The following is a 26,647-nucleotide window of genomic DNA, read 5'->3' as shown; positions in this document are numbered from 1 at the left end:
TGAAATACCAAAGTCATTTCGTTCCTTTAAGCCAATGAAATACTCGCATGATCTCAAATATTGTCTTTCCCCAAATATGTTAACTATTAATACTACTTCAAGTATTAATAGTACTAGTACCCGAGTACGGATTTGGGAGCTTATCCGGTTGGTTTTGTGCCCATTTGGCTGGGACATTACACATTTTGGTCGGATGGGGACAAAATCACGCAGCTAACAGTATGTAGTTATCAAATACTAATACGTAGTATCTGTAGTTACCCGGTACGTGGTTCAGCTGTACTGTATAGGAACGATTTGTAGACAGCGAGTTGCGAATGGTCGTAGAGCATCCCCACCGCATCCCAACTACTTCGAAGTTCTACGTAGTATACCGTTCGCTTGTGATAGATTTTGAGCTACTAGTGGTACAGTATGCTCTAAGCTTCGGTTGTCGTTGTGACGTGTTAACTGTAAGTAGATTGGGGGTAGGTATGGACGCTTCTCATGGAGGTACAGCGTATGACAATACATCAGATAGAATGGAATGACTCACACATGTTTTCACTTTGCAGTACGGAGATTTGGAGGCTTATCCGGCTGGTTTTGTGCACTTTTTAGATATCCCAGTCGAATGGGACAAAATCACCCGGATAAGTTACCAAATATCCGTAATTACGAGGTACCAGCTGTTGGAATGATTTTTAAGGATGAGTTGCGAATGCTCTTGCATCGCAACCAACTACTTCAAAGTACTGCGTAGTACGTATACCGTTCGCTTGTGATAGATTTTGAGTTATTAGTGGTATGCTCTAAGCTTCGGTTGTCGTTGTGTAGTTGGTGGTTGACTACATGGACGCTTCTCACGAGGTACAGCGTATGACAATACATCAGATGGAATCAGTCTCATTGGATGGAATCACACTCACGAGTCATTTGGATGCCATAATGCATTTAACGTGGTTCTTGCTTTTTACTTGTCGGCGTGACAAATCTCGACAACGAAAGCAGGATTCATGACGGGCACTATAGCATGGAGCATGTTGATGAGGCCGCAGTCGTCAGATGACCGACGCGTGGGGAAGAAGAGGAAGGTATGCTTGAAGGACTTGCTGAGGGAACGGGTGGATCTGCAGGATGTGTTGCGCACACCTGAGCTGTTCCTCCTCATTACGCAGTTTCAACGCGGCCAGACGCCAGACCTCCAGCCCTTCAGGCAGTTCAAGGCTAGCCAATCGGACAAGATCTCGGCGCTCGTGCCTCTGCTGGACAATACACATGAGGCGTTGACGGCATGGTACAGTATCCACGGCCTCGCGCGGCTGTGCGGTATGTTTCGCTGCTTGGAATACATGCATCCCATCGTCGTGCTCCATGCGCTCGCCCACGGCAACCTCGACGTCCTCCATCATTTGCACACAAAGTGGAGATGTAAGTTAGAATCGTCCATTCGCAACGAAGCCAACGTCATGATTCCCATCATGAACATTGCCGCGATCCACGGCCAAGTTGGCGCTGTCCGCTTCCTCCACGACCGCCAGTACCGCCGCTGCACCCACTTCGCCATGACAGGCGCTGCCCAACACGGACATCTGGAAGTGGTTCAATTCCTGCACGAACACGGCTATCCGTGCCTCGACGACGCAATGAACGTGGCGGCGAGGTTTGGACATTTGAACATTGTGAAGTTTCTACACACGCATCGAAGCGAAGGCTGCACGACCGACGCAATGGATTGGGCGGCAGAAAGTGGATATTTGAAAGTTGTGCAGTTTCTTGACACACATCGAAGCGAAGGCTGTACGACCGCCGCCATGGACGGGGCCGCGGAACATGGCCATTTGGAGGTCGTCCAATATTTACACGAACATCGTACCGAGGGATGTACGACCGACGCGATGGACCACGCGGCGCACGCTGGGCGATTGGACATGGTTCAGTTTCTGCATACCCATCGAACAGAAGGATGTACGACGTCGGCCATGGACGTGGCAGCCGGCGATGGTCATTTGGAAGTGGTGCAATTTCTGCATGCGAATCGATCCGAGGGGTGCACGGAAGACGCGCTGGATACGGCCGCATGGCATGGTCACTTGCAAGTGGTCGAGTTCCTGCATGACCATCGGCCAGAAGGCGGTAGCGTCTTCGCCATGGACATGGCCGCGGCCAAGGGCCATCTAGATGTGATTGTATTTCTGCATACCCGTCGCACGGACGGTTGCACGACCCACGCCATGGACTGGGCATCGCACAATGGACATTTGGAAGTGGTGCAGTTTCTGCATGTAAACCGCACCGAAGGGTGCACGGCGTACGCTCTGCGGAGCGCGCGAACTTCGGGGCACACGCGCGTGGTGCGCTTTCTCGAACGCCACGGGTACAAAAACGAAACGACGCTCGAGTCGGCGCTGGCGGACGACAGCCTGCGCACGCACTTGGACGACATCGTCGGGCATATTTTGACCCATTAATAGTGTTAAATCGACAACAAGATATGTCTCGATTAATAAATTACAGCGGGGGACGTCGACGGGTGGGGGGTCGATGCAAGCGTGATGGCGGCCATAGCAGTGGCAAAGAGGAGCGCGTTGTGGCTATAGACTCGGCGAACGAGGTCGCCGTGTGTATGACGAGCATGCATGATAACGGCCTGAATGGATCCTCCCAACGGCGGCCACACGTCGCACAGATCCCGAATCAACTGGACGGTCAGGTCCGTCTTATCGCGGTTCAGCGACGCTGACACGATGGACGTGACCAACGCCGCCGCAAACGTTTCGTGGGTATGTGGTGGTGCAACGAGGACGTGGTGAATACACCGCACGACGTCGGCCACAACCGATGGGTGGTCGAGGGGGATGTGGGGCAGCGTGTCAGACAAACAGCACAGCACGACTGGAGTCACTTGTGTGCACGTCACTAGGTCGGCAAATGCACGGAGATGGACGATCGGGTCGTCCTCCAGCACAAGCTTGGAGAGGGCATACATCCGATCAAGCGCCGTGGACGCCGTAGAGATGGGCGTTGGTGGTGTAGACTCTTTTTTCATCTTTCGCATGCGCGCCACCTACGTAAGAGTGTCCAAGGATGACAAATCAAAAAACAAATAGGACAACGCGATGGGCAATTTACAATGTGCTTGGTAAACTCCATGGCCAAACTGGTGTGTACGAGGGTATCGAGACTGGCCACGGCGCGTTCCGTGGCGAGGTCAATGGCGATTGCCTTGACGCAATGGGGCAAAGTTGGCGACAGCAGCGACGTCATGGCCAATGGAATATGGTGTCTGCAGTATGGTTGCGACGCTTCCCGAGCTTGGCGGCAGGCCTACCGTATGTCGTCTTGTGAAAACCAAATGCTTTTCCATGAAATACATCTTGGACAGTTGCTTGCTCACCTGCGCCTTGGCCGCGGGCAAGTGCAGCCGAACTTGTGCACTGATCCAATTCGTTTGGTCGTCTTTCACAAGGGTCGGGTCCATCGTCGCATGCAATCGATCGACGAACGCCGCCGCGGCAGGCTGCAGCAGCGTCGTGTTGGCAAAATGACACACGTTGGTCATCATCGTGTCGACCACGAATTCGATCGTAGGTTTCACGCTCGGGTATTGCTTGTAAAACGCCAGTGTTAGCGCCGACTCGACGAGGTTCTTTGGAGAAAACGGCGAAGACGTGGACGGTGGCGTCGACGGTGGCGGGGTGTCTAGCGACGGCGCCAGGAGCGACGGTTCTTGGACGACCAGCGGTCGAAGTTTGACTTTGCGGCTCGTCGCTTGCTTGTCATCTTGATGGATCGTTTGCAGGAATCGCCGAAACGTCGGCACGTCCTACATATGTACAACAACACAAAATGAAAATATACCCGTCAAGTGTCAATCGATCATCCTGCGGCATGGGGACTCGCATGACAACGAAGAAGAATGAGGCAACGTGGACATTCGTGGGTTTTCTTACTTGAACACAACATTGGACAAACAAGTTGTTGGCAAGGAACAAGGTACCGTCCATGCCTTGACAAGGTTCGTCCAGCAAGGTCGCGACGTTGTTGCTTTCGTCGTCGGTGGCAGTGGAGCCACTCATCGACGGCACCAGTCGTCTTGCCGCCACCATCATCCCGGCCTGCGATGGTTGTTGTTGATGTGGAGTGCCCTTCAACAACGCTTCCAGTTGCAGCGCCACGAACCACGCGTTTTCCCGCGGCGATTCGTTCAATCGACGGGAACAAAACACTTGGTGCAGCCTTGCTAGCACGGCCCGAAAGTACGCGGTGGCGCACGCCACCGGGTCTTTTGCCACCATCGCCATGTATTCGCACACCCAAGGAACGTGGGCCATGAGCGTATGTTGGGCCACGGCCGTCTAGTCCATGTGTTCGTCAAGTGTGATGACCTTCTTCCAGCATCATCACTGTCCTTCAACGCGAATCAATCGTACCGTAATATAAGACGCAATGTCGAGGGGCACTTGGACGTGGTTGCGCATGCCAATAGCTTCGCGAGTGGCGGCTTCCATGGCGGCGTTGTGTTTACTAAACGAGCGAGGGGTGGACGACCAGCATGGCGCGTAGTGGAGCCACCCGAGAAACTTGCCGAGCAACTTGGCTTGGAGCACTTTGACATTGAATTGTTTTCGCATGGCCGTGGTCGACAACGACGACGACGACGTTGGTTGAAACGTTGCGAGGGTTTGGCACAGATGCGACTGCAGCACCACAGCCACCAACGACGAAAACTGGAAATGGTTGGTCATGACCAAAAAGTCATAGAAAAAGCGCTGGTTGTCCGGGAACGAGGCGGCGGCGGCGCATGGTGCTGCTGCATGGGATGGATCTCGTGGCTTTTCCAACGTCAATTGCGGTTGCGTCGACGGCACATGCGTGAATCTCTGGTGTAGTTTCCGCAGCCGGTCAGCATTCTTGAGCTGCTTGTCGTCGTGGATGATCTGACGCACGAGGTCGTGGTCGTGTTCGCCCACGGGGTTGGCCGCTACTTGAAGCAACTCCATGACAAACAACTGGGCAAACCACCAGTGGTTCTCCACGAGCAGGTCGTCCAACACTGCCGATGGCGGACGCACGTCCTCTTGACGGCGGACGGCGATGGCAGACTGGGCATTCTGCCACGACCGCAGCAACGCGAGAAACCCGTCGCGGGCCTTTTCGCGGTTTGTAAACACGACGCTTTCGTGGGGCGTGCGGAAATGGAGCCTCGAGTCCGTGTCTTCTCGAAACGGCAGGGCAAAGTTGCCATGCAAGGACGGGATTGCTACACGTTGCACCGTGACGTGTATATATCATCAGCATATACTGTATATTGTGCTTTCGAGTGAAATGTCGTTCGAATTTAAATCGATTTGATTGGCTACCTCAGATGAGCTCAAAATTATTAGCCAATCAAAACTCATTTCTCAATGAAATTCAACCAATCAGATCGATTGTGGATCGGTTTCGTCGGCGCGATTCGATTGCACCCCCTCCCCATATTTGTATCAAATCGACAATATATTGTAGTGTGTTTATTCTAAACTGGAGCGGCATGGGAAATGAATCGACACAAATAAATGTACAGAAAAATCGGCAGAAGGATATAGCCAATCAGGTTGCAGGAAACCATCATCAATGTCAAATTAGTGTATGATTTCAATTAGTGTGATACCCATCACCGCAGGACACCTTTTTACATACAAATTTCAGTAACAATGAATCGATCGATAGATTTGGCGATTCCGCACAAAAGTCCAAATTTTGGGTAAAAGGACAATATCATCTGCATACAACAACACACAAGGGTCGTGGTAACATGACTAACGATATGCAACTCAACAGGCGACACAGTATCCCTATAGAAACCCCCCACAGGACACGCACCTTCGCTTTCGATTGGAAGCGGCGCGCCGGCGACTTGACTTTCCGTCGCGCGATCGCCTTCGTACTGGTCTAAGTACAGCACGAACCGGTCGAGAAGCGGTGTGGCGACCCTGGCTTTTTGAAATGCGTCGATCACGAGCTTGAGGATATCCACGCCGTACGCTTCGAGCCAGGATGGAATTGTGTTCAAGACGGACATGGCAAACTGCTTGGACGTTGGGTCGTTGTCGGAAGGCTTTTGAACGAGGAGGGAGAAAAGCCATTGTAGCTCGATGGTGGTGCAGGGGGCGAGTTTTGATTGAAGTAAGAACGAGTACAGCAGCGCCGCAGGGGATGGCGTATGGTCAATCTCGTCGAGTACCAGAACTTCATGCTCCACGTCGGGTGCATTGTCGAAGTCTGGGGGTGGCGGGTCGTGGTTGTTGGTGCTTTCCATGGATGGTTGGGGACACGACAGATGGGAAGTCGCGCCTTCCTGGAGGCTGGACGGAGGTGCCATCAATCGAGTCTCGAATTTTGCCATCACGTCCTTCTTCAGGGGTACGTCGACATTTGCGGCAGAAGTGAACAGTTTGCCGCCACCGCCATCGTCTACCTGCGGTGTCGTGGACAGAAGCGTGGATCGGATACGACGTTTGTCTTTGAGCGGCTTTTTCGGTGTGTGTATTGCTTTAGTGGCTTTATTTGGGGCCCCACCTAGTAAAACAAGAACATTTAATTCTTAGACTTGGTGTATCTCGATCGCTGACGTACCAAGGGGCGGAAAGTCCTGATTCGTCCATGATGGAGCAGGTGCAGTCGGCTGCGAGGAGAGGGCCACGCGCTTCTTTGGACCCTTGACCTCGCGATGTGTAGTTGAAGGGGTGTGGACTTGATGCGTCGAGTTTGCCACCATAATGGGAGGCACATCCGTTGCTTGTTGCGGCATCACGTCTTTGAATTCGCTCTTGAAATGTACACGAAGGTAGTTGAGGTATGCGTAGATGAGCTGATCAGGAGTCAATGTGCTCTGACGAATGTGATGCTCCGGTTTGAGCTCGAGAAAGGACAGGTCGTTCATTTCGCGGACGCTGCTGCCCTCGTCGAGTGAGCTGCACCTGGCATAGAACTGTACGCGAGACAGGATCCATTGCTGTATCTCCAGGCAGTACCCACTTGCACATCCCTTCCATACTGCTTCGCCCAGGGCTTCTTCAAATGCTGTCTCGTCCACCGGCGTCGTCCCTGTGACTTCCACCATCTTTGGCGGGATGGCGAATTTTTGATTTTTGAATTTCGATGAATCAAGGGCCAATCAGATCGCGACAAATATCCGGAAGGGTATCCAGAATAGTAGCCTTTCTAGTAATACTAACGGTATTTCGGTGCCACGATAAGAACCACCATCAGCATACAGTGTACAGTGTGTACAGTGTACGCATGTGGGGTACTATAGTGCCACGTACTAGTATTCGAGTACGCGTGCCGTTATATCCACTTATTTAATACTACGTACTATGCCTACCATTAAGTAAAGAAGTCGTACAAGTAATACAACGTAGGTACTCTATGTAGTACAGTAGTTGCATGTCTTGATCTTTGGTTACACTTTCATACCCTCGATAACGCGATCTGTCCCCTATTACTAGTAACTTGGAGCGCCGAAGAAATGACAAGTTTTGTAAGAAGTGATAGGTACCTATTTTCACAATATATATGTAATTGTAAGCTTGCTTCATGTATTTTATAACCCAACCATAATTATTTACGGATAGTACAAGTATAGTAGCTGCCTTAGCTACTACCATGCCTTTCTATGCTTGAGGTATGCAGATTCTACATTTCAATAATTAAATAAAGAATACATTAATGATACTTGAAAACTGTATGCGATGTATCTAAATGCCAGATTTGGCCATGGCGTGTCAGCATCTCCAGCTGGTTGTCCGTCTGAGAAAGGATGGGTTTCCAGCAAACGACAACCACAACAACTCGAGTGCGCTGCGCAGCACCATGCTGCTGCCCGTTCCACCCAAGTTCTTTCCTCCTGTGAAGCTGAATGAGGATGACGAGTCGCACTTGCGGCGCCTGGCCAAGGAGAAGCTACGAGGGATGCAGGATTTGCTACAAGGACGGTACTCGCAAATGATGAATTGGGTCCCATGTGAGGTACCGGTACAAGTCCATCGTCGCCGTCGATGGCTTGCTTGACGACTCTATACACAGGAGAAAGGACAAGCGACGTCTCTCGACGGACCGCAAGTGATGAAGACCCACTTCATCGACATGGAGAACAATTCCCAGCGCGCCCATGCGTGCATGTTGTATCGGTCGACGATCGTCGTCAACGCGTCCTTTTCCGAGGTATGTACATACAATACTTGTCTAGTTCGTCATCTTTGAATTCCCATGTTGACGACCTTTCCCGCAGGTGATGAATGCGATCGCCTCGTGCAAGACGGACGAGTACCGCAAGCAAATGCGAGGGCTGTATGGCTCCGACTTTGTCGACGGCGTGTGCCTGCACAAACTTCCGCAAACCAAGCAAAACCGACCCGCGTACTTTTACACAGCGCTCAAGTGGTGTGTGCTGCAGCCCCCGTCCAAAGTGAACGGCCTCGGCAGCGACTTTTGCTTTCTCGAGTATGCGGGCATCCACAAGGAAACTGAAGTCAACGAAAAGGTATGGCATCATATTCACCATATTCAGCTTGATTACCCCCTGTCGCATGTATTAGATGGGGTTCTGCATCCAGCAAAGCGTGTCCATGGACAGTGAAGTGCCCGACTTTGCACACTACGGCCTCCAGCGCGACACATTCCAGCGCACGGGGCTGCTCGTGACGGCCACCGGCCGCGAACACACGGTCCGGCTCACGTCGTTCTGCCAGATCCAAAACGCCCGGCTGCAACCCGCGCACCCGCGGGACCTCGAGCTCATGATGTTTCGGCGCGTGGCGGCGGTGCGCGACTTCGCCATGTACCTGGAGCGAGGTCGGTTGGGCAAGATGCAGTTTGTCGAGCGCTGGCGGTGGATTCCAGACACGGACCGGCGGACATGTGCCGTGTGCCTCAAGATGTTTCTGTTTCGACGCAAACATCATTGCCGCCAATGCGGCGAAGGTACGAGAATCCTTGGCCACGACATGTGATACAGTAGCATGTCCACGAGTTGGCTACGAGCCTATCTCGAATGGACTTCGTTATGTGAATAGTGTGTCTCGAATTGACTACGTTATGTGATTAGTACGTGTAGAATGGACTATGTTATGTTATTAGTCTATCTAGAATTGGCTACTTTAAGTGACTAGTATGTCTAGAATTGACTACGTTATGTGACTAGTACGTGTAGAATTGACTACGTTATGTTATTAGTCTATCTAGAATTGGCTACTTTAAGTGACTAGTATGTCTAGAATTGACTACGTTAGTAGGTGTAGAATGGACTACGTTATGTGATTAGTACGCGTAGAATTGGTTATTGTATGTGATTAGTCTGTCTCAAATTGGCTACTTTATGTGACTAGTTACTCTCGAATTGACTACGTTATGTGATTAGTATGGGTAGAATAGGCTACTTTATGTGATTCGTCAGTCTCAAATAGGCTACATCATGTAACTAGACAGTCTCAAATTGGCTACTTTATGTGACTACTCGAATCGCCTAGTATATATCAGTTATCTTGTAGTGGTATGCAACATGTGCTCGCCCCATCGGGAGATCGACGCGACCAACATTGGCCTCACCCGCGTGCGCATTTGCACCATTTGCATGATGCGCGCTCGAAGTGACCAAGCAATTCCGTACAGTGCAGACGACCATACAAACGGTCATACATGACGACGTGGCTTGCTGTAGGGATGACCACTGCGGCAGCTCCGTGTTCACTGTCAACGTTGACCCGAGCGTGGTCGAGTTTTTGCAGTCGCCGCCGCACAAGGGCGGCCGCGAACATGACGACGATAACGACGACGACGAAGCATTTGACCGACAAGACAGCGACGAAGACGATGAAACGAGGCTCGTCGTGGCTCGACGTACTACTTTGCAACAGCAGCGAACGGCGTTGGCTTACGACACGATGCATGTAACAACATATATATATATATATACATGCAAAATGCATACTACATTTCATGAAATATAGATCTATTATCTACACGCGACTTCCGGAATACTATTTCGTAATATCGTCAGACATTTGGGCTTTTGCCCCTTCATTCGCCCCATCTATCCATCGAGATTCCGTTTGTCCTGACGATTTGTATGGAAAAATCGTCCAATGTCACACTAATTTCATGAATTTGCTGCCTTGGTCGAAGAGAGGATAGTTTTGATTGGCCACTTGATGCGCGTTCTCGGTTTTGATTGGTCATCGAGCATCGATTGTCTGCTGATTTGGTTATTCTGCTCATTCAAGTGAGCAAGCGCCCACTCGAATTTTGAACATATCGACTTGACAAGATTATGAATACGAACCGTTGGTTTGTATATATATATATATATAATATATATGTCCATTTCCCCAACAATTGGACATTTGGTGCTGTGTCGCCAAATCCATCGATCGATTGATTGTTGTGTGGTTTTTGGTGCTGATTTGTTTGTCTAGTTTTGATTGTCATCACACTATCTGAAGTCACCCCCCACTACTAAAGGATAGTTTCCTGCAACCTGATTGGCTACACCCCCTCTTGTATATCATACAATTGCATGTGTCGATTCCTTTCTTTTCCATGTCGCGCCAGTTTAGAATATAAACGCACACAATGTTGATATCATTAGCGATCCAAGCAGCAGGCGACCACACCTACATTTGCCCCGACCCCCAGCAATAACAGCAACATGCTTGCGAGCACGCCGCGCCCCGTGCTCGAGTTCGACGACGACGACGACGCCGACTCGGACTTTGTGCCGGTGGTGCTGCCGCCTCCTCCCGAACGACGTACGTATATTTCTTGTGGAGACGGCAAGAAGAAGGATCATCGTGGCAATCGACATACCTATTGTGCCATTGATGTACCCAAATACCTTTGGACATTTGTGCTGAATCGCCAAATCCATGGATCGCGATTCATTGTACTGAATTTTGTATGTAAGAAAGTGTCCTGTGGCGATTTGTATCACACGAATTGAAGTCTCACACTAATTTGACTTTGTTACTGGCTTCCTGCAATCGGATTGGCTATATCCTTCTGCCGATTCTTATCGATGATCCACGGAATTTTGTATGTAAAAAAAGGTGTCACACTATTTGAAGTCACATACTAATTACAAGTGAATGATGGTTTCCCCGTACAATCTGATTGGTTCTATTAATCCTTGTGATTTGGTGGTATCTCAAATGTTCATGCTCCATATGTTTCGCTCGAGTTTGTTAGAAGAGACATCTCAACCATCCATACCTGTATGTAGGCACGTCGAGCAACATGCGGCCGTCGCCCCCGTTTCCACAGCCCAACAACTCTCATCCCCAGAGTAACAACCATCGCCTCTTGACATTTCCCCACCCGCAGCATACCCTTTCCGCGTACAGACCCCAGCAGCCGCCGCAGTTGGCGCAGTTTCCATATCCATCCTCATTCAACCAGGCCAGCGACATGGAGTCCACCGTGAGCTTTCAAACCAACGCCACCGACGACACCGAGTGTCCATATGCGACCCAAAACTATGGCAAACTCATGCACGAGTTTGACCAGCCCCCCCCTCCCCAGCAGCCCCCCCACTCCCCCCACCCCCACAACAACAACTCTGTCGACCACGCCTTCGGTACCAACTTGTCCAGCAATCGCAGCAACCCACCGCTGCCCACCCGACGACCCCCCCCTGTTGACAACCTGAGCAACTTTACCCTGCAACTCCAGGTACGATGATGGCGTCGTCACTAGACGTGATATAAAATATGGCTAGATTTCCGAAGCTACCCATCCTACCCCACCTGGCCCCCTCACGATGACTTCAGCCGGCACGACCGTGTGTCGGCCGCCCCTGACGTCCAACGTAGACCCGCCGCAGTCCCTCCCGCCAACCCTCACGGACAGCATGAAAGCCAGCCTCTTGGCCCGCCAAGTGTTGCTTAAATCTCGGTACGGATGGCCCATAACACTGTAACAATCATGAATTTGTAATCGTAGCGATCGAAGCGAATACACGGCGACGCGACCCCCCGCATCGGGTCGAACCAGCAAAGTCCGCAGCTTGAGCCATCATGAACAGCCCACGACAACGACGACAAACCAGCCACAAACACAAACAACTCCCCGCCCCAACTCGACGTCGATGGAACCCCCGTCCTCTTCCCCCCCCCACGACGATAAGGACAGTAACGACGACGATGACATCGTCGTCCTCCACGCCTCCCTCGCGTTTGCCCGACTCAACCAACGGCCGACGTCCACCACTGGCCCAAACAAAGCCATCGACCTAGCACTGGACTTTCTCACTGTGGACATCCCCCTCCTACCCGACCGCCTTCACGTACGTTCGTACAACCCACATGACCCATCGCATGACATGTCTAGGTCCTGCGCTCCCTTGAGCTCTTGCTCACGGCGATCCTCGACGAACATCCCGATTGCCTTCGCATTGACGACAGATCTAGCTACCGCCCCCTCGTCGCAGCCTACCCGTCCGTCCAGCATGTCCTGCGCGCCGTCGGATACACGTCGTCATCTGCGACAAGTTTGGTGCTGTCGTTGGACCAGGTCGACCAGAGCGTAGTTAGCCACGCCCTGGCCAGTGTCAAGCGTCGAAACAGAGGGCCGTAACACTACTTTTGATTGGTTACCAAGCATCTACTGTACATTGTCCTCCCCCACCACCGTGAATCGTTAGGATCTCCCATCCCCCGAATCACTTCCGTCCTTGATATGTCTTGCTCCTCCAGACATTACAGATCGATCCCCTTTGCAATCCGTCGAGTTATTCGTGCAATAGTTATTAAATATATATATATATATATATATATATATATCAATACGTATATGTATAGCGAAGACTCGATGGTTCCTATATTTTTAGAGCTATATATATATATATATACTAGTACATGTATATAAATACGTACAGTATATATAGCGAAGACTCGTTGGTTCCTCGATTTTTACGGCTAATATGAATATTAAAAAACCGCTCGAAATCCTACCTTCAGTGCATGTACAGTACTGTAACGTTATATAAATATGGTATTATCAAGTACTATATATCTATGTCTAAATAAATATATTTACTACTAGGGTACTAGTAGTAGTAACACGGTAGTATATATATACTATTAATAGTATATATATACTATTAATAGTATATTTATACCCTATGGTACAGTAGGTACTGTAGCTCCTAGAATTTATTATCTACTAGTATGTATCTCTCTTCTCTCTCTCTCACTATATATATATACAACTACAGTAGTAGGATATATGTAATACCTTGAAACCAGACGATTCCCACATATGATTGGAATTGTTGTTAATATTAGCTGTAAAATTTCGATGCCAGCAAGTCTTGGTCATCAGAGTGGACAGGGGACACAAACCGATAGTCGACGACAACCAGCCCCATCTTTCGAAACGACGCCACGTACCCAACCGTGCCCGACACATGGCGCGTCAGCTTGTCTAGGTCAAAGTTCTCTGGCACTTTGATCACAACGTACTGCGTCCGTCCGACGAGGCGCTCGCATACGTCCGCGAGGGGGGTATCGCCGAGGAAGAGGTCCACCGTCGACCGCGACCGGTACTCGGGGCCTCCCCACGGCGGGTCCACAAACACCACGTCCTGACCAAAGCACTCGACCACGTCCACGTAGTTGGCGCAAAAGCACTGGGCGTTGACGTATGACATGACGGCGTGGAGGTTGTGCACGAGCATCTGGAACCGCGTGGCGTCGATCTCGACGGCCTGAACGTACCGGAAGAAGGTGCAGAAGGACGCTGTGTTGCCGCCGACGCACGCGGTCGCGTCGGTGACGACGCTGTCGGGACTGAGCCCTGGAAGCGTCATGAGGAAGTGCGAGATGCGCGCCGCGGTTTTCATGTCTGTCACACTGTACTGGGCGACGTCGTCCAGTTGAAGCTGGACGCGGAGTTCGGGCGCGAGCCCACCAAACAGAAAGTCCCGCTTGTCGTTGGGGTCGTTGGTAGTTTTGTTCTTCTTGAGAAGAGCCTTGGACACGGGCGTCGATGGAGTAGGCCGAGTGGGTGTCTGGACGGGGGACGTCGCCGATGCCACAGGTGTGGCGGACGATTTGAGCGAGTTCCACAACGACAATTCCGTCGCATTCAAGGGCCGTATGTCAATCTCGTCGTCGGATATCTGGTTGTCATCGTGGGACGGCGACGAGTTGTCGTTGTTGCTAGTCGATTTGTTGACCGAGTCTTGAACCGCTACCGGCGCGGATAACTTCAGCAAAGACAGCATGGACAAGATATCCTTGGATGCATCCTCCTCGGGAGTGGACGACGGTGGCGGCTGGACGGGGTTTAGTGATGGTGAATTTCGAGACGTGGTCCCGAGCCGCCGCGGCGACGCATGTGGGGAAGCTCGTATCATGGGTGGACGTGTAGCAGGTGAGATGTGGAGTGCTCGTCGTCGAGCACCGAAGATGCTGGTTGAGGACGGCTCTCGTGCCAAAGTGTCCGCCCACGACATAAGCAGATTCCATCGACCAATCAGCGTCCGAACCATGGCAGTGTGGAACAATCGCCAGTGTTTAACCTCCTACGTTTTAGTAATAAACGCAGCGTTTATATCGACACAATTCACGTTATAGTGTTTCCACGTTCCGTGTTTAAACCTCCAAATACTGTGGGAACGGGGATTGAACATGAAATACTGTGTGGCGGCAATATTCTACCGGTAGTACTACCGTAGTAAAGTACTAGTACAGCAACAGTGTTTCGCAAATAACGTTGCCTTTGGTGAATCTAACGTGCATGCAGCGAGCCAAAGACGCCGCCATATGCATGGGCTTTGTTCCACATGACTCACAAACGGAAGTAGTCCTTCTACACCCGAAGAATGGCATGTCGGTTCCAGTACGAATTCCGGATAGTCTCTTATCCGGAAATCCGGTCCATTTGCCTATAACAAGGTCGCCGCAACATGGCGCGGACGTACGTCCGGGTGCAGGGCAATGTGCAAAAGGTGATGTTTCGACAGACGCTGATTCGAGCGATGGTCAAGCGAGGAATCAGGGGCGGAGCGTCCAACAACCGCCAGCAGAAGGACCTCGTTGATATTACCATGGATGGCAACGCCGACGAAGTCGAAGCGCTTGTCGAAGCGCTGCGAACAACCAAACCACTCAATAGTTGGGGGGCCGAGGTGGTCACACTCGCGGTGCTCACGTCGGGACTTGATGTCGATGCCCATCAGGTACGGTACACGTCTTGAAACATGGGCTACGATGTGTTCATGCCTACCGAATCCTGTTTGTAGGTCACGACAACCAACGTCGACGATCGATCATGGAATCCGAACGTGGAAATGTACCTGTGAAGCTGGCAGACACGACATGACACTTTCGATTGATCAATCGATATCCATCCCGTGTGGGGGAAAATGGCATCATCATGGCAGCACCATGGCAGGGCCGTCGCGATGGACAGCGACGTCGATGCATATAGACGAGGTTGTCGACTAATATCACAAGTATGTACTACCTTAATACTAGTGTGTTTTTTACATCAAAAGTGCCGTTTGAGTTGGCCAAGGCAATAAGCGAAATCGGTCCAGTTACCACAAGTTCGGTCATTGTGGGTTTGAAATGTGAAACTGCCAAGTAACTAGCGATCGTCAGGCCGTCAATTGCAGTACGCAAACGCGCCATGTTGCTCAGACACGTGCTGGGCGCACATGGTCGCCACGCCAGCAAAGACCGTCGTGGCTATGAGTCTCGTGCAGCCTTCGACTCTGCATATCTTGTCCTTGCGGTGGCTCATGCAGAAGCCACCGCCGCGGTCGGTGCGACCACAGCCTGCCACGTTGCAGATCCGCTTTTGGCCGTGCTTCGCGCACAGCTCGCGGCGCTGGGCGCTATTGCTACAGCCAGGCCACTTGCACTCGCGCCCGCCGCCATGGGTTCGGCAGTACCCCCCTCCCTAAAACCCAACGCTCCTTATCACATACGTTGTTCTAGTCATCATACACTACTAGTAGTAGTAGTAGTAGAGCCGTGTGTACCTGGGATGTCTTCACACATCCGTGGAACTTGCACCGCGTGCCGCCGCCGTGGGACTTGCACAAGCCATGCGACTGCGCGGCGCGGACGCAGTTGGAATGCTGGCATCTCTTGCCCCCTCCGTGTGCAATGCACCGGTTTCGGCCCTGGATTCCCTTGGTGCAATACGCCACACTGCACTTGCGGGCGCCCCCGTGCAGTTTGCAGTAGCCGCGGTACCGAAGCGCGGCCGTGCATTGTCGATCCAGGCACTGATTCGGCACTTCATACAGCTCGGGAGCGACTTGATGGGCGGCATAGTTGTTGTTGGCATTGTAGTCGACAAGTGTGGGGGGTGGGTGCTGAGATCGACCTAACGAGTAGTTGAACGCATTAGAATGACTCATGCAGGACATCAATCAAGGACGGTATACGACCAAGGTTGTCGTGTGTGTACGGAGATGGCAGGGTCACAGTGTACGATGACATGGGGGAAGGCAAGGATGTCGTGGGGATTGGATACTGCTGTCCTGCCTCATCGTCGGCACGGCTACAAACACTCGTTAGCCGTTGAGGGACGTGGGATGACGTTGTGCAACGAACGCACGGGTAGTTCTGGAAATTGTAGTGGTAGGTTGATGATGTCGTTTGGTGCGTGGTGGGATTTGACGATGTTGGGAGGTTCAATGTTGACGACACATGCTGCTGCATTTGATAGTGGGGATGATGCTGGGTCAGACTTGGCCACTGACTAAAGTCGAAGCCGCCGTGATGCTGAGCTGGTTGGTGCATATACATGTCGGGCTGTGGGTGGTGGTATTGCATGCTACGGATGGCCACGTCAGCGGCGTCGTCCCTGTACCCTTCCTGGGGGTGATCAATATACATTGGCGGCTGCGCATTGTCGTGACCGTGGTGCATGGATGTCGTAGCTTCTGCAATGACAACAATCGCATCTGTATGTACTACACGACCACTACCGTACTGTACATGCCCATTTCTGTGTAGTGCACCTCTCTAAAGAGACGACGACTTCTCGGTCTCTACACTCAACTTTCTCTTCTTGGTTGAACAGATGCGATGCGCAAAACGAAACTCCGAGGCAAACTCGACGTGGCCCCACCAGTTCTCCGTCGATAAGTCATGGCCTTGACCCTCGCTTGTTAGTTACTGTAGCTCCCTCGCCACTTCACATGACCTTTCAATTCTTGGCAATGTAGTAAGTACTACTACCGTATTGATTCCGTGACTGTCACCGCAAATAATCAGATATGAGAGCCAGAGGTCAGCTATTTTGCACCAATCTCTATGTCACCACCAAAACTCTATTTTGACCGGGAATAGTGAACCCCGAAACCCCTGAACAACGTCGTGTGCACTTTGTACAACTTGTGCCGTAGTTGTGGTCTCGAGGAGAATTGCAACTTACATATGAATATTTGGATAAACATTATTTTTTTGGCTAAGGTACTCTGTTGCCAGACGGACGTGCGGTTGCATGGCAACTCACACTCTATCTAGCCAACCTGCGAAGCAAACGATGTAACAAACCCGTGATTCGAAATTGGCTCCCTCCACAATTCGCATCAACTATCTAGAGCACGAAGTACAGGGCAGACGCCATCATCGCCCCGACAATGGTCGATAAGCTACGCTTGTCTGCCGCCGCGGAAGTGCCGCAGTCCACACATCCTGGGAGAGTGCACTTGGTGCACGACGACCCAATGCACGCCCCGTCGCGGCAGTAGCACTCGCTTTGCAGGCAAATACCTACACCAAGAATCACATGAGACCCATCATCTGCGAGCAACGAGCAACTTACCCAATGTGCCACAATTGGGGCCGTTAGCCAACGCACACTTGTCCACCACGGAGACGGATGCATCGCTCGTGGTGCCGCACCACTTATCTCCTGGATATTCACGCTCAACCCGTGGTTTCATTCATTGTCACAGCATACCTTGGAACCCTGGGACACAGTCGCACGTGTTGGTCTTCAAATTGCACGTGCCAGCTACACGCAATCAATGTAAACCAATCTTTCTTTGCATGACGCTCTTGGTAAAATATCCGTACAAAGTTTTTCCGAGTTGCACGTTTCGTCGCGGGTACAGCCATAGCATTGGTCTCCAATGAACCCCTTCTTGCACACGCATTGCCCCTACAGTCACCCCCCCATTGAGAGATGATGCAGGATGAGCCCATTTGCTGTTGTTATTGGACAACAGGCTGCGTACTGCGATACAGGTCCCGCCCTGGCCACAGTCGGCCACGCAGTCGTTTGAAATCACTTGATCGCAGAACCGTCCGCCAAATCCAACGTCGCACATGCACTGCCATGGAATTCATTGTTTAATGATATACGAGTATCATGATGACAACGTACACGGAAAGTGCCTTGGGGCGCGTCGGAATCAATGGGCACACACGTGCCGTGTTTCGAGCACAGTTCCTACACAAATCGCTCAGCAACACGCAAGACACGACCACATCACTTACATTCTTGGCAGTGTCACAACTGAGCCCAGTGTCGCACACTTTTGGAAACACACTTTGCGTTTTGCATTGATCTACATGCGTGACTAAACGATCTCGGAGGGGTTCGACGGTCAGTACCTTTCAACACACACTCGAACGAGCCCGGGATCGTCCGGTTGCTTCCCACTGGTTTATAACAATCAAAGCAAGGCACTGCAGGGGCATCCACGAGCAATTCGCGGGTGATCGCGGCTTTGGTCGTGGTTGGGGACGTTGTCGCAGCATCGGCGGGGGCGACAGTTGTTGCAACTCCTGATGCGAGGGGACTGTCCGGCTACGGTGGGCGGTTAGCCAGGAACACCAAACCCATGTGTTCTGTTATACCAGCAGCTGCGTGCCGCCCGAGTTGGGGCAGCACACGACATTTCGGATCTTTTTCGTTTCGACAAACACACACATCATGTTGCCAATTTCGGCGTCCTGGGACGATGTTAGTTTGGATTTGATGAGATGACGTGGCGGCACCTGGGACGGGCAGTGGCCAAACGTGCGACCCCCACACACTGGTTTGTTGGCCGTGCACTTTGAAAACGCACTTCGACCTGGAGTCATTCAAAAGAACCTATTAGTGTGTCGAAATGGGGGGACTCGGTCGTGGGCATACCAGTGTCCACCGTGACGCAGGCGGCGTTGGCTGCGCATTCCGTGTCATCTAGGCATCGCCCTTGCAACCCTTGGCCCTACACAACATGCAGTGAGACATCGTCTCCATCTTTGTATGTGTTGTACGAGGGATCCAGTGGCTACGACTGCCAGCAACAACATCGAGGCGTGCATTTTCATTCCAAACCACAAATGAGCGAGTCAACGATATAGAAGAATTAGTAACCAGACGTTCGACTTCGAAGGAATCGCTGGTGCTGCTGCCTGGTGTGTATAATGTTCGAAAGTCACCCCATGTATGGAATACAGGTGAACGACTAATATCGAAGGAATCCGAAAGTTAGTATATATTGCATCGACACTGGTGGCAGGGGCAGTTCAATCACGACGAGCTATGGCTATGGTGGAGGGAACGAGGGCTTGGTGGTAAGCCGCCACTCGTGTGGCCCATCATGCTTGGGGCATCTGCCGCACAGGACAAGGTTGGATTATTCACCATCACTTGCTAGGCTTTTTCCAGTATGTTGGGGGCGTTCCACAACACCATACCGACGATATTGGTGGCTTTGACGTACTACACCACGCCTCGCTCGTACGGCAGTTCCGACTGAGATGAGCAGCGTAGCCAAACCTCCATGGCCTGTAGCGACGCGTCCAGCCCCACGCCGTCGACCGTGACGCCAATACCCAACAAGTTGCTCCGAAACACAGGCTGGTGACGGTGCACTTTTTTCTTTCTCGCCGGCACTACCTATGTAGTCACAGCAATCAGTGCAGCAACGAGAACACGAATAGTTGGAGGAGCTAATGAGCATCTGGCTGGGGGGAATGTAAGGGAATAAATCTATGTACCCTGTTGTGTCCTGCCAACAGCCCCTTGACAGCCTGGTCGTAACGGTCAACGCGGCGGGGACCGACAAACTCGTCACAATAGCTTGTCGTGCTGCCGACCACAAAGATATCCGCCAACGCCTCCAATTCGGCGTTCACAACAATGCCTACAGATGAGCTCCACGTCATTCACTTCATAAACTGCGATAACCTTCACACGGGTGTAATGTCGTGGTGAGTCATCCGTGCTTAAACCACATCACATATATATCCGACACCACGCGAACGATTCCAAGTACTGTAGTCAATCGACACTGCTGATTCCGTGCCACCGTTTTCAGAATTCACTTCGAGGCTGGTCGCCACCAGACCATGCACTGCCGGGTCAATATGTTGTCGGCGCGAGCACCACCTACGTAGTGCATCCATGTCACAGTGACGCCCCCAATGCTGTCCCCATCATCCTTGTCATCTCCTCCACCTCCAAGGACGGCCGCGATGCTATCGCTTTGACGCTGGTAACCAACGTGTCTGGCTTGAAATGCACACTCCCCAACGCTTTTAGGTGTCGTGTGAGTTCGGCGCTCAAATATGCTAGCAACTCATGGGCACAAGGCCCAGGCGTGGACACAAACAGGACCTACTCATTGGTGCATAAGTAGTTGCTCTGCAACGATGAGATGGAGAGGACATATCGTTGGGTTTGGGGTGTTGTGAACGCGAGCTCGGTAGCGAGAAACCTGTCGCCAATGATCGGACTGTAGCAAATTGTTCATGCTGTCGTGAACTGTAAGTCGTTGGCGATTCTCATCCAGATATCAACATCCAAAGGTGCAACTTTCATACGATTTCGATTGATTTGGCCGAGTTATGCAAAAATAACAGTTTGATGATGTCGCGAACTGTTAACCCTTGGAGGTAGCCGGTGCAGCGCCTCAAAGCCGCTTCGAGTTGACGTCATGTTGACGCGGTCGTTCTGCGCGTACGACAAACGAGCCACGTAGAGCGGGGGCGCAACTTGCCACTGGTAGCTTAGCCTTCCTCATGGTTGCAAGACGAAACTAATGAAAATATACCATGGAGCCATTAGCCAAGGCCAAGTGCTGCTTTCTCCACGGGTTGCTTCCCCATCGCCATCGTGACGACAGTCGGAGACGATATATCGACTTCGAATCGGGGCGTGATGGATCGCCACCACTCGTTCCACGTGTGGAAGAGAGCGTTGGGCATGATGGCTGATGACAATATCTCGTCACGAGACAACGTACATTTTTCCTGTTGCTTGTGGTCGAGGCGCGACAAGTGAGCGTCGTCGCTGATCACGAGAATCTCCGCCATCGATTCCTACTGAATTATGGCTTCGATTGCAGCATACTAGTACTAGTATGCAGCAGTAGAATCACCCAGGATCACAAACGGGTAATGCTTAGTTCCTACTGCAATATGGCTTCGATTGCAGATATGCAGCAGTAGAATCACCCACGATCACAAAACGGGTAATGCTTGGTGCCTTGACCAACTAACTACCTCTGGTGGAGGGGGTGGCAAGTCTACAGTCTACTGTACCGGCCAACAACCGAGGCATGAGCACGACTAGATTAGGCTGGACATATTATTATATCCAAATACCGCAGCTCTCGGTAACAATGTCCTTGTCGCTTAAGGCGTGTCGAACGCTCCACGTGGAGAGCCCAACACCGGTCGCCACCGCGGCAAGCAATCGCCGCAAAAACGCGTCGAACATTTTGTTCGTGATGACGTTTGAGTGAAGTGGAAATACGTAACTGGCGCTATTGGATTGGCCAAATTCTACCAACGGCCTTCTAGGACTAAACTCCAATGCCATTTCAACGGTGTGCAACTAAAGTTCACATTATTATCGTCAACCCCGTGGCGGCTTTCCATTACAAAAGTAAATTGCACTTAACGTTACCTAAAATGTGGCTACCAAATGATAACTCGGTTGTATCACACGCAGTCATACCTTAGCGTGCACGATACTAAACTATAAAATCTGATGCAGTCGAGTCATGCTGGGGCAGTTACAAAAAGGGAGCCAGTGACCTCTCGTGCCACCAAGTACAAAGTACCCATCGATGCCCAAACCTCCCGTACCCGGGGCTTTGGTTAAGGAGCATGATATATCCACCAAGCAGCTCATGGACGACGCGCTAGTGGACCACGACGTGAGTGAAAGTGGCGGTGACTCGGACGACGAGTCGACCAAGCCAGCGCCCGTGAAACCGACCCCCATGATCCAAAAAGCCATGTACAAGATCAACTCGTACACAGCCTTGACCAAGCTGGATAAAGGGGGCGCACAAACGCCGAATGCTGCGACACCGACGGAAACTCGCCGCGCATCGGTCAGGCCGGAGGCGGACGTCGTGTGCAGCCGGTGCGCGGGGAGCAAGGACATGCCGAGTCTGCATTTCGCGGCGTACGCCGGCCACGCTTCGTGTTTGGCCAAGTTGGTCCAAGACACGGGGTTCGTGGCTCAGGATAAACACCACCGGACGCCCCTCTTCTACGCGTGCGCGTCCAACCAAGCCGAGTGCACAAAACTTCTGCTGCAGCTTCGCCCGCAGTGGATTGACATGCCGGATTCGCAGCTTGACACGCCTGTGCACGTGAGCTGTTTCTTTGGGTGGGAGGTGTGTTTAGAGGTACGATGCGGAGGTCTACTGTTAAACTGTTAAACGTACGCAAGCAATTGACTTTGCAGAATCCTTGGGGGGGTAGAAAGGGGGATTCCATGACTCGAGGGATTCATGTTTTTTGTGTGGTGTTTGTGGTAGCTGTTGTTGGCGGCAGGAGCCAACCCCCACGTCCGCAACGCCAAGGGATTTCGACCCAGTCATATCACAAAGACGCCTGCGTGTTTGAAAATCCTCGTGGGGCATGGGGACGACTTGCTCCAAGGGGACAAACTCGGGCGGACGCCGTTGTTTGTCGCATGCACGCGGAATCGGGTCGATTGTGTCGAGTTTTTATGTCAGTGGGACTACCAAGTGCACTCGTGGATGCTAGAACAAGAAGATGACCGAAACGATCGGCCGATCCACGCCGCGGCTTGCAACGGCAGCGTCGGCAGCCTCGAGGTAAGAATATTACATCAAGTATCGACGAACTACGGGTACAAATAATACAATCACATGAGGAATTCATTACAAATCACCACCACGTTTGGGGTTTACTGGTGTTGTAGGTCTTGGTCAAGTATGGCGCCGACGTTTTTGCCCGAAATGCACGAGGGCTCACGGCGGTCGATCTGGCAGTCAACAACCACCACACGGTACGGGGCGACTCTTCCTATGAGTATTTTCTCGTTGATTCATTGACCTTTCGTTGAAGTGGTTAAGTCAGTATTACTTGTGGTTAGCCGTGCGTGGAACTATTGCAGAAAGCTATCAAAGACTCGGTACGTTGAGCTGCGACTGGGGTTTTAACATAAACATCAACTCGTGCATACAATATTACATTGTGGGGGGATGGCGTACAAAATGCATTTCGACAGGAAACAGCGTCGACGTGGTTTCATCCTGCCAACGCCAGGCACGACAATCGCCCGCAAACGTCAAGCGAGTGGAGCGAATGCATGGACACGGACAGTGGCTACGTGTTTTTCTACAACAACATGACGGGGAAATGCCAGTGGGAACGACCAGACGGGTGTGTACATCAAATTCCAACCAAGAAAATACCCCCTAGTCGTAGTTTGAATTGTCACACTATCTCGACGGTTGATTACATTGGGATATCTGTCGAGTGTAGATATGAAGTTCCCCCCGATCCGAATAGCACAGACGGAATATCGTCCGCTGTCCCAGACAACGCCGTTGTCGCCGTCACCACGCATCCCCCTGTATGTGGAGGCGTGTTGAAATCCTTTTTGTGTTGTGACATTGGGGGTAATTATAGGAAGACGACGGAGGGGACTATGTGTGGGTGAAAAAGAAGAAGAAAACGATCAGCGTGGTCGCGAGCACCCAGTTGGAATGGACGGTGGTGCAAGATCCAGGCTCGAAAGCCATATACTACAAGAACACGCTCACGGGCGAGTCTCAGTGGGAAGAGCCCGAGGCGATTCAAAAGCTGCAGCACGATGCCCAAGCGCACACGTCGCAGCACGCCCAAGAGTTGTGGGACGAGCTCAACAAGTCCCGCGATGCACTGGCAGAGGTACAGTACAGTCCCCTCGTACATACGGGTGTATTATTAAGAAAAGAAAGACATGACGAATATCGTGCTTTTGGTGTAGAAACTCGAAGCCGAACGAAGTCGGCAGTTGGCCCTCACCACCGCCACCACGCAAGCGTTTCAGGCGTCGATCCAGGCGCGCCGGGAGGAAATGCATCAAAAGGAGCTCAAAACGTTGTTGCCCAAGTCGTCATTTGTTAAGGCCAAGCACAAACCGCCGTCGATGCGAGGTTGTTGCAATGGACATTTCAAATATGTATAACCATGGCGTGCGACAATGGACATTTCAAATGTGATATATGTACATATATAAATATCTCTAGGATCGATGATGAAGATGTCCATGCACACGATTCAAGACGTTGACAACGAAAACACGGACGATTCCGACGCGCTCACGAAATTGTGCGACGACGAGCCGTTTTTGAATTTGTTTCTCGGGTCGTTCATTCGGTACGACTCGACGACCGGTAGCAGCCAACAAGCCCGGCTCGTTGGCTCCAAACGCAGCTTGAAGTTGGACATGACGGGCGCCCAGCGCATTTACAATGGCATTTTTCACTACTACCTGACACTCTTGGACCCGTTCAACGTTGTGGGCATGTCGTACGTACTATAAACCCCTTGTGGCTTGTTATAAAGTTCAAAAGGGGGGCTTTATAGGAAAGGTCAATTTCGAGTGTTGTTAAAGGACGCGGGGTTGCTTCCCAACCCAGGTGGAAGTGCCCCAGGGAACTTTGCCCCGCCGCTCAAACTGCATGCGGCCGACATGATTTTCACGTTGCTAGCCACTCTCGACACCCGTACTATGAACCATATAAAACAGCTGTTATAGATAGGGTGGTCGTGATGTTGATGGATCTGTGTCGCATTGCCGTGTAGGGGCGACGTTAAAAGAGTCGACGATGCTCATAACTGGGTTTTACAAGGCTATGGTGAATGTGGGCGAGCGAGCGGTGGCCACGCTGGACGAAAAGGTCGAAGCGGGCATCGACGACGTCGACGCGTGGTTCTGTACCGAGTTCATGCTGCCGCTGCTGCGCCGCCTCGCGAGTAAAATGGCCGAAAATGTCAAGCGGTACGCTAGGGGGCATCGGGGTGGGGGGGTATAAAAATGGCATGCATGTATGCGTAGATACAAGGACATTGACGCGGCGATGGTGGGGGACCCACAAGTAATGGCCCTCGTCGCGGGCAACCGCGTGCAGCTGCAAACGCTCCATCGCTTCTACAGCAGCGACTTGAGGTTCAAACTCATGACGTTCCAAACGCTGAGTCAACTCGCCACGGACTTTGGCCTGACGCCGACGCTGTGCTGCTCCGTGCCGACGTTGTATCACGTGTGCGAAGCCATCAATTGGATCAACGGCCACTCGTACACAGTGGTCATTTCCTTTGAAAAGTTTGTGCAAATTAGTCGGACGCTGGCGGTATGACCGACCCCCCTTGGTTGATGGATCGCGAACGGCTAAAACAAGCAAAAATGGTGATACCTGTGGGATGGTGGTTGTAGGTGCTGTTTCCCCAAGACGGCGCGACGGGGGAAGTAGCATGCTGGCAAGCGTTTTTAGCGCTACTCAACACCCATCGCCACAACCGCGCCACGACGTTGGGGACGGGCCCCCTCAACTTTGTACCGTTTTTAACCGACCTCAACCAAGTTCCAGCGATGCAAGAGGCCAAGCCCCTTTTACCACCCATGGAACAAGACGAAGAAGATCCGGGAGACGATATGTAACGTTAGTGAATGTAAATTATACAAAGGGTTTTGTTGGTGTGAAGTACTTGGGGCCGAGCTCAATGAAGGAAATGGACGACGAAGTAAGTTGTTTATCGGTGGCATACTCAGATCCTGGTGTTCCTCCCATTCTCCATTCTTAGATTTGTTGTCGTCGCGTCCAGCAATGTAATAACTACTAACGTCAATGTAATAACTACTAACGTCAAGGTTAGTATGTAGTTGTCCCACAAACGAGATATGTATGCCCCCACTGGCATAGCAACTAGAGGTGCCACGGGCCAGATGTTTACGCATAGTATTAATATATATTGTGCTTTTCACATTTTTTGCCCGTGTTTTTACCTCCGAAAATGTCCGACGTTTTAATCCAAAACGAATTGCACCACCATCCAAATATAAGCTAACGTGACGGATCTGTGATTTGCCGAATGATCGGTGATTTGCCGAGCTGCATTACCCAATAGAAATCAAGAATTGATATGATTGGAGAAAATGTAAGCCTGCAACAACTAACACCTTCAAAAATTTACGGTGGGAAATAGTACTAACTTAAAGAGGAGCTCGCCTGTTTTCAAATCAAAATGCCGCCAAGAACGCCGTACTCGCCTGACGATGTGGCTAAAGCGATAGCAGACGTAGTCTCCAAGAAGTGCAACATCCCTTCTGCTGCACAAGCGTATGCCATTCCTCAGCGAACCCTTCGCTTTCATGTGGCAAAGGCCAAAAGACCCAACGTCGCCTCCAAGTCCAT

General features: G+C 51.5%; 10 protein-coding genes across 11 annotated transcripts; 4 read left to right on the top strand and 6 right to left on the bottom strand.

Moving 5' to 3' along the window:
- Window positions 1–940: 940 nt before the first annotated feature.
- On the top strand, window positions 941–2,482 carry H257_08566 (hypothetical protein). The gene has a single exon (XM_009834484.1). It carries the CDS (start codon window positions 996–998, stop codon window positions 2,448–2,450), a length of 1,455 nt encoding a protein of 484 aa, XP_009832786.1. The 5' UTR covers window positions 941–995; the 3' UTR covers window positions 2,451–2,482.
- Window positions 2,419–7,084, bottom strand: H257_08565 (hypothetical protein; the record flags this gene model as incomplete). The annotated part of the gene is made up of 7 exons (XM_009834483.1): window positions 2,419–3,046; window positions 3,112–3,306; window positions 3,377–3,805; window positions 3,933–4,337; window positions 4,413–5,242; window positions 5,845–6,540; window positions 6,598–7,084. The coding sequence occupies 7 exons, from the start codon at window positions 7,082–7,084 to the stop codon at window positions 2,483–2,485; spliced, it is 3,606 nt and encodes a 1,201-aa protein (XP_009832785.1). The 3' UTR covers window positions 2,419–2,482.
- Window positions 7,085–7,740: 656 nt separating this feature from the next.
- On the top strand, window positions 7,741–12,766 carry H257_08564 (hypothetical protein; the record flags this gene model as incomplete). Its single annotated transcript, XM_009834482.1, has 11 exons — window positions 7,741–7,992; window positions 8,050–8,187; window positions 8,255–8,506; window positions 8,562–8,946; window positions 9,513–9,627; window positions 9,683–9,911; window positions 10,610–10,769; window positions 11,240–11,688; window positions 11,735–11,910; window positions 11,959–12,301; window positions 12,346–12,766. The coding sequence occupies 11 exons, from the start codon at window positions 7,741–7,743 to the stop codon at window positions 12,589–12,591; spliced, it is 2,745 nt and encodes a 914-aa protein (XP_009832784.1). The 3' UTR covers window positions 12,592–12,766.
- A 496-nt stretch (window positions 12,767–13,262) lies between these two features.
- On the bottom strand, window positions 13,263–14,509 carry H257_08563 (hypothetical protein; the record flags this gene model as incomplete). The annotated part of the gene is made up of 1 exon (XM_009834481.1): window positions 13,263–14,509. One exon carries the CDS (start codon window positions 14,507–14,509, stop codon window positions 13,298–13,300), a length of 1,212 nt encoding a protein of 403 aa, XP_009832783.1. The 3' UTR covers window positions 13,263–13,297.
- Window positions 14,510–14,926: 417 nt separating this feature from the next.
- On the top strand, window positions 14,927–15,322 carry H257_08562 (hypothetical protein; the record flags this gene model as incomplete). Its single annotated transcript, XM_009834480.1, has 2 exons — window positions 14,927–15,199; window positions 15,263–15,322. The coding sequence occupies 2 exons, from the start codon at window positions 14,927–14,929 to the stop codon at window positions 15,320–15,322; spliced, it is 333 nt and encodes a 110-aa protein (XP_009832782.1).
- Window positions 15,323–15,470: 148 nt separating this feature from the next.
- On the bottom strand, window positions 15,471–16,904 carry H257_08561 (hypothetical protein; the record flags this gene model as incomplete). The annotated part of the gene is made up of 4 exons (XM_009834479.1): window positions 15,471–15,924; window positions 16,007–16,356; window positions 16,421–16,533; window positions 16,591–16,904. The coding sequence occupies 4 exons, from the start codon at window positions 16,902–16,904 to the stop codon at window positions 15,628–15,630; spliced, it is 1,074 nt and encodes a 357-aa protein (XP_009832781.1). The 3' UTR covers window positions 15,471–15,627.
- Window positions 16,905–17,401: 497 nt separating this feature from the next.
- H257_08560 (hypothetical protein) lies at window positions 17,402–19,398 on the bottom strand. Its single transcript, XM_009834478.1, has 12 exons — window positions 19,251–19,398; window positions 19,126–19,201; window positions 18,987–19,063; window positions 18,846–18,941; window positions 18,600–18,795; window positions 18,483–18,553; window positions 18,370–18,435; window positions 18,221–18,316; window positions 18,060–18,144; window positions 17,944–17,997; window positions 17,806–17,895; window positions 17,402–17,753 (listed from the first exon to the last, which is right to left on the bottom strand). Exons 1-12 carry the CDS (start codon window positions 19,302–19,304, stop codon window positions 17,578–17,580), a joined length of 1,137 nt encoding a protein of 378 aa, XP_009832780.1. The 5' UTR covers window positions 19,305–19,398; the 3' UTR covers window positions 17,402–17,577.
- Window positions 19,399–19,629: 231 nt separating this feature from the next.
- H257_08559 (hypothetical protein) lies at window positions 19,630–20,144 on the bottom strand (the record flags this gene model as incomplete). Its single annotated transcript, XM_009834477.1, has 3 exons — window positions 19,630–19,698; window positions 19,756–19,875; window positions 19,977–20,144. 3 exons carry the CDS (start codon window positions 20,142–20,144, stop codon window positions 19,630–19,632), a joined length of 357 nt encoding a protein of 118 aa, XP_009832779.1.
- Window positions 20,145–21,041: 897 nt separating this feature from the next.
- On the bottom strand, window positions 21,042–21,293 carry H257_08558 (hypothetical protein; the record flags this gene model as incomplete). The annotated part of the gene is made up of 1 exon (XM_009834476.1): window positions 21,042–21,293. The coding sequence occupies one exon, from the start codon at window positions 21,291–21,293 to the stop codon at window positions 21,042–21,044; it is 252 nt and encodes an 83-aa protein (XP_009832778.1).
- A 699-nt stretch (window positions 21,294–21,992) lies between these two features.
- Window positions 21,993–25,936, top strand: H257_08557. 2 transcript variants are annotated; one of them, XM_009834474.1, is made up of 13 exons: window positions 21,993–22,621; window positions 22,754–23,056; window positions 23,164–23,250; window positions 23,338–23,376; window positions 23,473–23,627; window positions 23,730–23,820; window positions 23,877–24,137; window positions 24,217–24,385; window positions 24,479–24,761; window positions 24,819–24,958; window positions 25,038–25,233; window positions 25,291–25,585; window positions 25,669–25,936. In XM_009834474.1, exons 1-13 carry the CDS (start codon window positions 22,052–22,054, stop codon window positions 25,891–25,893), a joined length of 2,814 nt encoding a protein of 937 aa, XP_009832776.1. In that variant the 5' UTR covers window positions 21,993–22,051; the 3' UTR covers window positions 25,894–25,936. The 2 variants fall into 2 exon arrangements, with proteins under 2 accessions (XP_009832776.1, XP_009832777.1); XM_009834475.1 differs by having other exon boundaries at window positions 25,291–25,936.
- Window positions 25,937–26,647: the final 711 nt, after the last annotated feature.

Source organism: Aphanomyces astaci, assembly GCF_000520075.1.
Source record: "Aphanomyces astaci strain APO3 unplaced genomic scaffold supercont1.19, whole genome shotgun sequence".
Classification (NCBI taxonomy): domain Eukaryota; phylum Oomycota; class Saprolegniomycetes; order Saprolegniales; family Verrucalvaceae; genus Aphanomyces; species Aphanomyces astaci.
The sequence above is the reverse complement of the archived record's forward strand: the minus strand, read 5'-3'. Positions and strand labels throughout refer to the sequence as shown.

What these genes read in the sequence shown, in the direction of transcription:
- H257_08566 (XM_009834484.1), top strand. Translation starts at nt 996, where the DNA reads ATGACGGGCACTATAGCATGGAGCATGTTGATGAGGCCGCAGTCGTCA.
- H257_08560 (XM_009834478.1), bottom strand. Translation starts at nt 19,304, where the DNA reads ATGAAAATGCACGCCTCGATGTTGTTGCTGGCAGTCGTAGCCACTGGA. An exon ending in TTGGCCACTGCCCGTCCCAG is followed by an intron (nt 18,942 to 18,986) that starts GTGCCGCCACGT and finishes ACATCGTCCCAG; the next exon opens with GACGCCGAAATTGGCAACAT. An exon ending in GTTCGAGTGTGTGTTGAAAG is followed by an intron (nt 18,554 to 18,599) that starts GTACTGACCGTC and finishes TCACGCATGTAG; the next exon opens with ATCAATGCAAAACGCAAAGT.
- H257_08557 (XM_009834474.1), top strand. Translation starts at nt 22,052, where the DNA reads ATGCCCAAACCTCCCGTACCCGGGGCTTTGGTTAAGGAGCATGATATA. An exon ending in CAGTCAACAACCACCACACG is followed by an intron (nt 23,251 to 23,337) that starts GTACGGGGCGAC and finishes ACTTGTGGTTAG; the next exon opens with CCGTGCGTGGAACTATTGCA. An exon ending in CAAACCGCCGTCGATGCGAG is followed by an intron (nt 24,386 to 24,478) that starts GTTGTTGCAATG and finishes AAATATCTCTAG; the next exon opens with GATCGATGATGAAGATGTCC.